At 35.6% G+C, this 14336-nt stretch overlaps 1 protein-coding gene across 1 annotated transcript in view; it reads left to right on the top strand.

Annotated features, from left to right (window-relative positions):
• The window catches only part of LOC150082247 (uncharacterized), a 299068-nt gene that overhangs the window by 241623 nt on the left and 43109 nt on the right, over positions 1-14336 (top strand). Inside the window, exons 17-18 of the mRNA XM_090379208.1 lie at positions 3993-4196; positions 9410-9673. Of these exons, the coding sequence (XP_090235334.1) occupies positions 3993-4196; positions 9410-9673 (468 nt within the window). The remainder of the gene's footprint in view (positions 1-3992; positions 4197-9409; positions 9674-14336) is intronic.

Here is a 14336-nt window from a genome sequence, read left to right as displayed (position 1 = left end):
TGGGTAATGTGGTAATATGTAACAAATACAAAAATACGTAACAGAAGCTTGTTTTACTGTGGTGAAACAAACTTCTGTTTCAGCGTGGTCATGCACTATATTTATCTAACATGACCACGTGGTACCATTCTTGATTTTCATATGTAATGTATTTATTTAAATAAACTAAATGCAACAAAGCATAATATTTTAAGAGTTTAAGATTCTATCTCGGTGTAGATACACCATAGACAACTCTTAAAGAAAAATTACGATCGTAGTGTGAAAGGCACCCACCTATGAAAAGACAACTAGCTTTGAAACGGTGTCATCTGGGTGGTGGTTCCCACTGAGAATAAGTGACCAATAGTCTTCTCTGTTAGTGAAGCGTTACTTATTCGAGGTTGCCTGGTAGTACAATATGAGATAGATGAAATTATGCCTTTTGCACTATGATAATAGTTTTTTTTTTTTTTTTTTTTTTTTAAGAGTTGTCTACGGTGTACTGATATTATATAGATATAGTAATGCATTTATGTATTCATAGCTGAGGAAGAGACACAGAGTCGAAAGCTTCTGTAAGTATTTTATTTTATCAAAAGAAGCAAGCACAGTCCCCAGGGGGCGAAGCCTCCTAGTTATTTATTTATTTTTTTTAACTGGTTCAGTAAATGTGAATAGCTCCCTTGCAGCATATGGCTAATGCTATCTTGAACTTGACAATGCCCCCCTGCATACACACTACTCTGACTCCCTCCAGTCACTATCTGACAGAATAGAGGCAATGAGATTATACACTAGCTGATCTGGAAGCCTCCTAGAGGGTTACCAATAGGTTAGGTCCAGTGGACTACCTAGCAGCCAGCCTGCGAACACTGTTTTAGAGCTATACCCTCAATGTAAAGAAGATTGGATCTCGCCATGATGCTCATCATAACCTTAGTCATGATGGAAGAGTTGGGGGGGGTTGCCAGAGCTTTGCGCTGGAGACTAGACATGGGTTCCACCACTTCAAGCCTCCAATAAGCAAAGTATTGTTCCAGTTGATGAGGGTGGGCGCCACACCTCGACCCCTGCTTATGTTGGTTTGCACCTGGGTGGTTACGTTCGTTCGTTATTTGGTTTTTAGGAGCATTAGCAACTAAGGCCATATTGCTCCGGGATATGCGGTGGTCATTCCTTGACCTTTCCGCATACTCCGTATTTGGTGGTGACGGGCTCGAACCCCGGTCTAATCAAGAAGCATGTGCTACGCACTGCTGCTCCTTCCCACCTGGCTACGGAGGCGCCCTGGGTGGTTACCTCCAGTATGCTAGATGCCATATTTCAGGACTTGCACATGGGGGTTATACCCAGAGTTACTAACAGTCCCACCTTGCTAAGGTTCAAGCAGTGGATTTGGCTGTCATAGACCGACTGGACTTTGCTGAAATTAGGTCCACTTGACTTGAGTGTCACCTGAATGTAAGTTCCATCAGCATTTTAGACTCCCAGATAGCAAGCACAGCTTGGCATACCTGAGAATGTCTGTGACAGCCTCAGGGACCATATTAGAGCACTTGATAATTATATGTAAGAAGTGGCTTAACACCACTTGAAACTGTTCTTTTATTTTTTTATAGCCAAACTTATACAATAACAAAATGATGATATAGATCAGTGTTTCTCAACCTTTTTTAATTATTGTCCCCTAAAGGGCTTTTTTAGACAATTTTTTTTCCCTAACCTTCCCCCCCATGAAATTTTAAACAAGAAAATATTTTATACTTACTCTTTTTATTCAATGGGATCCCTGATCCTGATACTTCTTAGCTAAAAGTTCAATGTTCAGTATGATGTTAGCAAGTTTAATTCTAATGTCTCCTCTTGAACATATATCAATTCTGTTTCTTTCCTTTGTTAATATTTTGCTTACTGAACTAAAACCACTTTCAACCATATAAGACATTAGAAAACAAAGCAGTACTTCAGCCATTTCAGACCACATTGTTGGATAAAGAAGTTTAGTTGGTTTTGACCCCCACAACTCAGCCATTCCACTTTTTTTCGAATTTATATTTGCATTCTTCGTTACATTTTAATTCTATGAGTTCTTGAATTTCTTCACTAGCAGATCCAGCATTGCATCCAATTGGACATAACATCCATGTCTTCACTTCAAAAGAAAATAAATCTGAAAATCTATTTTTCATTTCACCTTTTAAAGAACACAAATGATCTGAATAATTCTTATGATTCTCTGAGAGATTCGTTGATTTCAGCTCTAACTCTTGCATACCATGAAATTGTTTTCGAATATTTCCAGTTTTTCAGTGAAGGCTTTTAATATGCGTTTACAGTCAATCACTGTAATTAATTTCCCTTGAAGTTGAAATTTATCACTTCATATATCCCATTTTAAGTTTTCGAAAAATCCAAGCCATATATCAAATATACAAGAAATATGTATATTTCATATTTTGGAAATAAACAAGGAATTACCTTTTATTCAGTGCGTAGGATTTCTTCTTTCCCAAATCTCCTTATACAAATAAAATACAAAATGATACTTAAAACAAATTTACATAATTAAATTAATTTAAAACTCATAATTTATTCCTCACTATTGACACACGGACAGTCCAACGTCCCAGGATCACAGCGGAGAACCCCACCCTGACCTCAGAAATATTAAACCCCCCCCATGCAACCTTTAGTGAAGGAAGACGTTTTGTCATAAACGCAAAATTACAATACGAATAAAATGCTATTAAAATAAGATGAAAGTACAATAAAACCATGCAATTAAAAATTCCTCACTGGAATATCAATAAATTACTATTAAAATACGATGAGACAAAATAATTAAGATTCCACCCTTAAGCGGACTAAGATTTTTCGACTATTGTCATTTTCACAGGGTAGAATGAAACTAATGAAACAGGGGTATGCTTTATCTTATTTTAATACATTTTATTCGTATTGTAATTTTGTGTTTATGACAAAATGTCTTCCTTCACTAAAGGTTGCATGGGGGGTTTAATATTTCTGGGGTCGGGGTGGGGTTCTCCGCTGTGATCCTGGGGTGTTGGATTGTCTGTGTGTCAATAGTGATGAATACATTGAGTTTTAAATTAATTTAATTTTGTAAATTTGTTTTAAGTATCATTTCGTATTTTATTCGTATAAGGAGATTTGGGAAAGAAAAAATCTTATGCACTGAATAAAAGGTAATTCCTTGTTTATTTTCAAAATATTAATAGAATGTAGGAAAAATTGTGCATATGTAAGCTCTCATTTATGTAGTATATTTCATATGAATTTCCTTATTCTGTATTTTCCCATATAGTTGAATTAGCGATTCAGCACTGTAATATGCAGTATGTATATATGCCAAGTGATAGAAATAAATAGAACTGAAGGAAGTGAGGACATTCTTCCCAGTAAATTCAATATATTTAACAACATTTTTTTTAAAACTGAATAACTCTTGGATTCTACATTTGCTTTATAAAATATAAGCTGATAATTTTATCAGCTTATCAATAAGTAATAATATACAAATGTGACTTTTACTGTGATTTAGTAAAGAAGTTATTATTTCAATATAGGTGTTGAAATAGTTTTGAAAATGATGCTACTATGCATTATGTTTTTTTTTTTTTGTCTTTACTGCCAAGGGACACTGTTGTCCCACTAATGACAGTAATAGAGCTTGGGCTTATGCTCCTTAGATGTGACTACATTTATTCACTAGTCAACCTCAATTAACTAATATTGTTTTAATTGAATAGCATCACCAAGAAGGCCTGTTATTCATTAAAAACTCAAAGGCACTGTTATGACTGATTTTGGAAATACTTCATAATGCAGAATAAAAATGTAATGCCAAGTAATGTTATTTTTAAAACTATGACTTAAACTAGTTCCATAATTTTAATATTTTATAATGTAATAAGATCTTTATCTCTGCTAATACCGATTTTATAAATCAATGTGCTTCTAGTCTAAGATGTCTATTATTATTATTCTAGCTCCAAAATGTGACACTCCACCATTCATTGAGAATGGCGATATAAGTTGCCTTCAAGAAAATTCTGGAACTTTTCCAGTATCTGTTGTCTGTGAGTATGTTTGCCATGAGGGATATGTGATTCCTACAAGCCAACTTGGTTTTGTTACCAGAGAATGTTTATCAACCCTCAAGTGGAATGTTAGCATAACTCCAAGCTGTCTGAGTAAGTGCTTTAAATTAACTATAGCCTTCTCAACTTGATTCTTCAATTTGCACATTTTTCGCTTGTGTGTGAAAAGTTTCCCCTCTACATGGGCACCTGTATGTTGCGAGGGGGCCCTCCTACTGATGCTGATCAGTTATAAAGCAAATAAGTAATAATATACAAATATGATTTAGATTAGCATCATAGGAATAGGAATTCAGCATGTTTGTTGTGTGATGTGACCCATGGAAACTCAGAAAGGGGTATCCTGGTGGTTGAGGCACCCAGCTTCAACAGACTGCTTTGACAAGATGAGTGATCCTGAAATTTGTCGCCCAGAATCATTTGGTTAGTTGGTTTGCCTGCAAGGATCAACAGTGCCAATACCATGCTCCTACCCCATGGTTCAAGGGTAGGTATTAGTACATAAGTGGTATGGGTATGATGTCTTGGTAGCCCTGGCATCCCACTCCTGAATGTATTTATTGCTTGCTGGGTAGTGTGCATCCGATTTGGGCCCGTGGTTGCACTGAACCAAAATAAAATGCACTACGAATCCTGCTAATCTAAATTTTTCTTCTGGGGTCCAAACACTGTTTTAATTTCTGTAATTTTAAATCTTATTTCAGTAATTTTGTATATTTTATTGCAGTAATTTTTCGAAATTAATTTTTACAGTATTTTGTAAATTTAATCCTTAACTTTTCAAAATATTTCTGCTAAGTTAAATTCTTTCTGGTAACTTCAGTAGCTTAATTTTAACTGCACTAGTGAATAAAGTTTTGGTAACAGTTTAATTTCTGCAATACTTTGTTAACTTGCAATAACTCTGCAGTATATTGTACTGCAAAACTCTGCAGTATATTGTAAATTTTATAATTTTTCTTTAGCATTAGAAAGGGCACATGATGAAAGAAAGCAAGCTTATATAGCATCAGCCAAAAACACACACACACACACACACACACACACACACACACACACACACCCTTCTCTTTTCACTCATCCACCTGCTCCAAATGTTTGTCTAGTTCTGCCTTGAATCTGTTTAAGCTATCAACTTCTACAATGACAGAGGGAAGTTTGTTCCAGCGATCAACCACCAGCTGGCTAAAGGAAAACTTCCACACATCTATCCTACACCTGTCTTTACTCAATTTGAATTTATGCCCTCTCAGGTGATTATTCTGAGCAAGAGGAAGAATCCCATCAGCATTGAGCATGCTCAAACCATTCAAGGCTTTATACACCTTAATCAGATCACCTTGCAGGTGCCTAGTCTCCAGACACTAATTTACAAAACTTAAGCCTTTCTTCGTAAGAGCAACCCTTTGTTCCATTCACTAATCTTGTTGCCCTTCTCTGTACTCCTTCCAACAACTCTACATCCTTCTTAAAATGAGGCCTCCAGATCTGTATACAGTACTCAAGGTGTGGCCTGACCATTGCCTTATACAATGGGATAATCAACTCCTTATCCCTGCTAAAAAAATTCCTGTATATCATTGACAAGACACCATGAGCTACTCTTGCAGTCCATCTGCACTGCTCAGAAAACTTCATATCTGCCTGCACAATTACCCCCAGGTCCTTTTCACTCTACCTCTGTCAGTGTAGTACCACACAGTTGATACATTACTCTGGGGTTACTCCTTCCCATATGCAGTACTTTACATTTGTCAATATTAAACATCAGTTTCCACCTCTCAGCCCATCTACTCAATTTTTCTAAATCCTATTGCAACAGAGTACTGTAATTAGTGTCATTAACAACCCTGCCAACCTTCGTATCGTCTGCAAACTTGGACATTAAGCCTGATATACCATCATCAATATCATTAATGAATACGGAAAACAACAATGGACCCAACACTAAACCTGTGGGACTCCACTAATAACATTAGTCCACGATGAGCTGTGTCCATTGATTACCACTCTGTCTTCTCCCACTCAACCATCCCTTTATCCATAGCAACAATTTGCCTCCAATGCCACACTGCTCCAATTTGTTCAGCAGTCTTTTCAAATTAAGAAAGGACAGATGTAGAATAGATGTGCGGAAATTTGCCTTTAGCCAGCGGGTGGTTAATTGCTGGAATAAACTTCCATCTGTCGTTGTGGAAGTTGATAGATTGAATAAATTTAAGGAGGAACTGGACAGGCATTTGGAGGGAATGGTGTGTTTTTTTTTTTTTTTTTTTTTTTTGGCTGATGCTGCATAAGCTCATACACTTGCTTTCTTGCATCACATGCCACTACTACTACTATATCAAAATTATTTTTTGCATCCAGTTCCTTTGTGACTACATCATAGTATCCAATCAAATTGGTCAGACAAGACTTCACCTTAACAAACCCATGCTGTGTCTGAGCTATAACTGAAGTCTTGTCTAGATGATCCTGCAATGTTTCTTTAACCAGTGCCTCCATTAATTTCCCTGGAACAGAAGTTAAACTAACAGGTTTGTAATTACCTGTATCTCCCTTTGATCCTCCTGTGGTTCATCCCACAGTGCCAATTCTGCCTACCAAGTTTGTTTGTTATTTGGTTTTTAGGAGCATTAGCAACTAAGGCCATATTGCTCCGGGAATATGCAGTGGTCATTCCCTTGACCTTTCCGCATCCTCCGTATTTGGTGGTGACGGGCTTGAACCCCGGTCTAATCAAGAAGCGTGTGCTGCGCACTGCTGCTCCTTCCCACCTGGCTGCAGAAACGCCTCTGTGCTTACCAAAAGTGGCTCACTGGGCACTCAGATCCTTTCTTCCGGGCTCCGAGTCAAGCAAGCCAGACTTCTCACCCATTTAAAGTTTAATAATAGATTGAGGTCGGTTCAGCCCCAAGGCCTCTAATCATTCGCTTTACTGGATGAGACTGATTCTCTCGAGCGTCAGCTATCCAGATTGAATTGGGATTACAGTTGCACATTTCCAGTCCATGGGTACCTCCCCTGATTCCAAGGAAGCTGTCATAATTATGACTAAGGGTTTGCTTACTTCCTTTGCTGCCTCCTTTAATATAATTGGATAGATTCCATCCACCCCAGGTGCCTTTCTTATGTTTATCTTCAATTTCTCCTCCACTTTACTCTCAGTTATTACAACTTATTTGCCAGAGTTTAATACACCTTTGGCATTCCCTTTCCTGAATAACTCCTCATGTGTGAATGTAGATGCAAAATATTCATTTAGTTTGTTAGCTACCTGAGCAGGATCATCAACAGTTGAACCATCAATATCAAATGGACCAATCTGATTTATCCCCTTCCTTCTAGAGTTTACATAAGTAAAGAACTCTTTGCTGTTTTTCTTTGCATCCTTTGCAAAAGATTTCTCTTAATTTGCCTTTGCCTGCCTAACCTCCGTTGTGACTTGGTTACAGATCAACTTGTATCTATCATAGGCTTCTGTGTCACGTATTAATTTATATGTATCCCATGCATTTTTCTTCTCTGCCATATGCCTCATTAGTTCATCTGACATCCATTTAGGCCTAAACCTTGAACAATATTTCTTAGTTGGTATGTAAAGCCTAGTTTCTTTAATGCTTCCCATTTTGAATTTGCTGTTGGTAACATCAACAGTTGGTCCCACTGTATAGAATTTAAATACTGTCTGAAACCATCGTAGTCGCCTTTACGAAAGCAATAACCCTTCCCTTTACCCCTGATGGTAGTTACTTCTTTGAGTAAATCCCACTTCAGCACACTGTGATCACTGCCACCTAGTGGTTCCTTTATCTGCAGATTCTTAATGCATGAAGAATCACTACCAGTAATCAGATCAAGAGTATTACTCCCTCTAGTTGCCTCCCGAACGTGCTGTTGTAGAAAACAATCATCCATAAATCCACAAAAGCCTTGCTAGTGTGTGAGTAACCAACCCACAAATTCCAGTCAATATCTGGGAAATTAAAATCCCCCATTATAAGACTCTCTGATTTACTGGCCCACTCTATTTCCCTGTACAGCTTTTTTTTTATTATACTCATCAGAGTCATTAGGCCTATAGGACACTCCTACTCTCAATTTTGATCTCCCAATGCTTACGTCACACCAAACTGACTCGACACTGCACTGTCCAGCGATGTCGACTGGCTTCACTTCCTTGGATTTTATGTGTTTCTTAACTAATAGCATAACCCCTCCTCCCTTCCTAAGCTGTCTATCCTTTCTGTAGACGTTGTACTCCCCAAATTCCAGTTCTGCATTCCTTATATCTGTGTGACACCATGTCTCTGATATACCAACAATATCCATCTTTGATGCTTTGAGCAATACCTCAAATTCATCAAATTTATTTATCAAACTCCTAGCATTGGTGTACACACAAGTATACATGCACCTGTTTCTATTCTTAGCTACCCTAACCCAACCCATGTGTTTACTTGTACCTCAATGACTCCCAGCAGTCTCTGAAATATCCTGCATCTTGTTTTTCAGGCTTCTGCTCATTCCAATAGAAGCAGTGCAAGAAACAGTACATTCTTTGGATATATATCTGTTGTTATATATCCAAAGACTGTACTGTCATATAAAATCATTGAAAGCATAAGAATTAAAGTGAAAAATGTGACATGTTTTTTCACACTAATTGATTATATTAAGATGACGTATTTATTGACTGAAGTCACGTTTCAGAGTTCAATGTCTGAAAAACTGATTGAAAATATGAAGTGCTACTAGTAATACTGGTGCTATTATGCATTTATATGCACTAATGATTAAAATGGCCAAAGTGTGCATTTGCATATAACCAAATGTCTAATTATGATAACTTATGCCTCTGGGAACTGGATTTGTGAGAAATAAATTAGTAAGAACTTGTACAGGGAATAAAGAATTCACATACAGAAAATGAAGAGGGTACATATGTTAACATTGAAAAGAAGTGCTGGGGAGGAAATCTAGACTGTGATAAAGCTTTCAAAAACAAGAACTTCCCTTCTTTCATAGCTCATATACTGAGCAAGAGGAGATCCATATTCCCGAAAGTCTCATCATAGTCTAGAGTTCTGTGGTTTGAATAGCACTCCAGTATATCCTTCAAGGATTCCCATTAATACAAAATTCAAATTTGAAATTTTATATTTTAATAGATAATTAGTACAGTGGACTATTTGTCCAAAAATTTAAATTTGGAGAGTTTCATATTTCACTTATCTTCCTAATAGCAATTTTTCTTTATTGAAAAATCAGATATCTAACTTGTAATTTTATTTTATTCTGAACAGAAAAAGTTCCACCTTTACCATCAGAATCATCATGCCTTGATCAAATATTTGAGACCCATGATCCATCAGAATTTGTGCTTGAACTTCCAGTATTTTACACAGTGAACAGACAGCTAACTGAAGTGACTTGTTTTAACACTACTGAAAAAACATTTGGGACATATAATATCACATGCAAATCATGGGATCCAGAATTGAGGACCAATGGATCATGCAGTTATCAAATTTTATTTGTGGATAACCGTGAAAGTGGTGAAAGCAGACGTAAGATATAATTATTAATAAGTGGTAGCTTAAATATTGTTTTTAAGATTATAAATATGGGTATTCTTTGAGTTATGCAATTATATATATCTAAAATGTTTTGAAATTCTCTCTGAAGCTCTACTCATTGCAGTCTAACTTTCTTCTGTCTTTGTTATTTTAATGTTAGTGATGCTGAAATAGTATTAATAGTGGTAAATGATGCAGGAAAGCAATCTTATACAGCATCAGAAAAAAAAAAAAAATACACCACTTCCCACATAATCTGTCCATTACATCTAATAATTTTTCTAGTTTTTTCTTAAATTTATTCAAACTGCCCACTTCCACAACGACAGATGGAAGTTTGTTCCAACAATCTGCTAGCTGAAAGCAAATTTCTGCGCAACTATCCTTCCTCAATATATGTCCCCTTATGTGTGTTGTCTGAGCTAGAGTAAGGATACTATCAGCATTTAGCTCGCAATCCCTTCAAAGCCTTAAAAAATTCAATTGGATTTCCTCACTGGTGCTAATTTCTGGATACTGCAATTTGCAGAATTGAAGCCTTTCTTGTTACGAGCACCCTTTTGTTCCCTCGTTAATATTGTTTTTCTTCTCTGTTCCCATTCCAATAGATCCACATCCTTCCTAAAACGAGTCCTCCAGACTTGTATGCAGTACTCAAGATGTGGCTCTAGCCAATTCCTTATGCAATGGGATAAGTATCCTCTTATCCCTGCTGAGAAAATTCTTGCATATCATTAGCAAAATCCCATGAGTTCTCCTAGCAGACCATCTGCACTGTTCAGAAAACTTCATGTCTAACAGCAATACAGTAACCCTCAGGTATTTTTTTTTGTCCTCCAATTTCTTAAGTATATGTGTAACATACCATATAGTTGGTATGTTATTCAGAGATTACTAATACCCACAATCAGTACCTTGCATTTGCCGGTGTTAAACTTTGATTACCATTTCTCAGCCCATCTGTTTGATTTTTCTAGCTCTTGTTGTATTAGCATACTTTTATTAATGTCATTAACCACTCTGCCAACCTTCATATCATCTGTAAACTTTGACATTAAATCTGACATGCCTTTGTCAATATCATTAATAAATATTGAAAGTAACAATAGGCCTAACAGCACAACTCCAGTCTATGGGGAGCTTCCCCCTGAATTCAAGGATGCTCTCATAATTACAGGCTAAAGGTTTTCTCATCTCTTTTTTTCTGTTTAGTTTCAATAATTTCTCTTCCATTTTCCTCTGTTACCACAAAACCATTTAGCTCCATATTAGAATTTGATACATTTCTGGCATCCCCATCCCTAAAAACAATTCCTCATGTGCGAATGTAGGTATAAAATATGTATTCTGTTTGTCAGTAACCCGAGCAGGATTATCAACAGCTAAAGCATTCATATCCAGTGGACCAATGTGATTCATCACTTTCCTTCTAATGTTAATGTAAATAATGATGTCTTTGTATTCTTTTCCAGAAACTTCTCATATCTGTCTTAGCTTGTCTAACCCCCTTTGTGATTTGATTGCAGACTAGTTTATACCTACTGTATGTTTCTGTGTCCCCTGATAATTTATATGCATCCCATGTATTTTTCTTCTCTACCACTAGTTTCATCTAACATCTATTTAGGTCCAAACTTTGAACAGTATCTCTTAGTTGGCAAAAAATGCCTAGTAGCTTATTTACTTAAGAGTACACCTTTTTGCATGTTTAATATTGTGTAAATAAGTCAGAACTGTATTGTCAGTTCTTATACTTTTGTGTATCTACCTGCCCACCACCAACAACAAGAGGCAGATAGCTTTGAAATGGTACCATCTGAGTGGTAGTACTGAACTAAAAATGAGTAATAACAGACTTCTCTAATGAAGAAGGGAGTATATAAGGAAAGAAAGCAGTTTGTTTTGAAGGATTTCACAATACAGTATTTGATGTTATAACAGCGATTCTTGATGTACAAAATTTGGCTTGTGTTAAAATCCAACTATGTAGTAATGATTGATGTTGCTGCTGCTGTAGCCCTTTTCTAGTTATTTTCATTAGTTTCTATAAGATATGATTGGCATCTGTAATTTCACCTTTCTCCAACCCACTGTTGGAGAAAGCCAATCCAGGAACATTTAAAGAATGACCTTTAAAAATACATAAGCTTATAAGAAAGCAGAATATGACTATTTCATTTTTTTTTTTTTTTTTATTGTTGAAGAGAATTCATTTGTATTGCTTGTGGCTGGAAAAAAAAAAAAAAAAAAAGCTTGCTAACTGGAAATAAACTATAAAAAGAAATTTCAGTGATTGATCATTTTGAAATGCTTTTTCTTGGGGTATATGTAGAAAGTCTCAAAACTGGGACTTGGACATTGCCGGTTTTTAGATTTTTCTACATTTTAGACATTAAATCAACATACTTTAACCAAACATGAATTATAAAATAAGGTACAAAAGTGCAGAATAATATAGTTTTATTTACACACCAATACATGTTTTCTTCTTATATAATTTATGTAAGTCAGGATGTGGGTGGAAAATTTCTGAAAAGATACAATGCACTCACAACATTATAGGTGAAATACTGTATAAATACAGCCTTAGATTTTATGGCTCTCCTCTGGGACCTGTAACAGTGTTTTCAAGGGCAACCTTCCTGGCTACATGTTTATATAGTCATTGACTGTAGTTGTCAGCAGCCATACAATAATTATGATGTTCAGCTTAACTTTAACGCTTGACACAACATTATGTGCTGTGTCATGCATTGAGTTCACTGGAATGCATTGGAATACTTATCAGCACTGTTTTTATTCTTGAAACCATATCTTTAGAGCTCTGTTTTGCTTGTACTCAGTATTTCTTTGTGCCAGTTTCCACCTAGCAACTTTTTCTTTCAGCCATCTCAGTATATTCCATTCCTTTAGGCGACTCCGTAGCCAGGTGGGAAGGAGCAGCAGTGCATAGCACACACACACACACACTTCTTGATTAGACCGGGGTTCAAGCCCATCACTACCAAATACAGAGGATGCGGAAAGGTCAGGGAATGACCACCGCATATCCCGGAGCAATATGGCCTTAGTTGATAATGCTCTTAAAAACCAAATAACAAACAAACAACCATTCCTTTAATCACCTGGCCATTGGTTGTGTAAATGTGTCAATACTTCAATAGATTTATTTATTTCTTGATTGTTCACTTTTGTGGTCATTTCTTGCATCATTATTAGCATTAGTAGAGGCATATGATGCAAGAAAGCAAGCTTATTCATTTATCTTTCTCTTTCTTCATTAGCCTTTTTTTAATGTTAAATATCTGTATTGAAATATTTAGAAATGTTGAATAATGAATCTCTTTATCACAAAATGGCTTCCTTATTCAAGTTTTCTGTAGTTTCCTTAAGCAGCATGTTTTCTTATATCCAACTTGTGCTTTATGATTGAATGGTCCACTGATAATCAAACTGATGCAAGTCTCTCACTGCTTGCTCCTAATGAAAAGTGACAGCTACTATTCTCATTCAAGCTCTGTCATATAAACTTAAAGCATATTACAGTAGAGCATCAGTTAGCTGGAATAATTAATGTGAGACCTCTTCTGGATAGCAAAATTTTCCGGATAATGGAACGTAAGGTAAAATTAAATTAATTCTGTTATAATGTATTAAGGTAAAAGAAAAAGACTTTAAATAGCATGAAAAAAAAAGAATTTATTTAATTTAAAAAAATAATAATAACTTATACATAAAAATTTGTGCATTTACAAATGTATGTATATTCGAATAGGTATTTTACTACAAATTTTATGTGGAAAAAAATTAAGTAATTTTTTAAAATAATGTTCCATCATTTTTTGTTTCGTTTGTTGCGACTTTTTTTTTTTTTTTCTGCTAAATCTCATGTTCCAAGAATATCAATTTGATTATATCGCATTCTTCCTGATTTTCTGCCCACTTCAGTTCTGTTTCTTTTCGTTGACATTTTACTGTTAAAAAACTGATAACATTAACTGAATCTGGACCTAAAGTAAACATGAACCATGAATGATTTCAAAGAAAACCCATTAATCCTAATCCAACATTTCACCAGATATACAACATAAAAACCAGACAGAATGCTCTTGTAGCATAATAAACATTTGTCACAAATACTACCATTGATTTAAAAAAAAACAAAAAAACCTTCCAAATTATTCTGTATAACTGACATTCTGGATAATCGACGTTCTACTGCATTTATTTCTTAAAATTATTTCCAGCATATAGCAGCAGCATTGTGGTCCACTGAAAACCAAACTGATCTAGTCTCTCATTGCTTGCTCCTAATGAAAAGTGGCAGCTACTACTCTCATTCAAGCTCTGTTATATAAACTTAAAGCATATTATTTATTTCTTAAAATTATTTCCTGCATATAGGAGCAGCATTGTATCCAGGTATCATCATAAGGGGTGGCATGGCAACCAGGTTTTTTTTGTTTTTTTTTTTTTTTTTTAGATATAACCTAGGAAAGCTTATATGCACATAAATAATGTTTGATTGATTATCTTTATTTGAATATTAGGAAAGCATGTGAATAATATGTATTAATCACAAAATATTACAATAATATATGTGCCAGACATTTGGCAATGCAACACACTGAGCTTTTTCTTTAATTTCGAATTT

This window comes from Mastigoproctus giganteus, chromosome 8 (genome assembly GCF_048544385.1).
Source record: "Mastigoproctus giganteus isolate SK-2022 chromosome 8, ASM4854438v1, whole genome shotgun sequence".
NCBI classification, from domain to species: Eukaryota; Metazoa; Arthropoda; class Arachnida; order Uropygi; family Thelyphonidae; genus Mastigoproctus; species Mastigoproctus giganteus.
The sequence above is the reverse complement of the archived record's forward strand: the minus strand, read 5'-3'. Positions and strand labels throughout refer to the sequence as shown.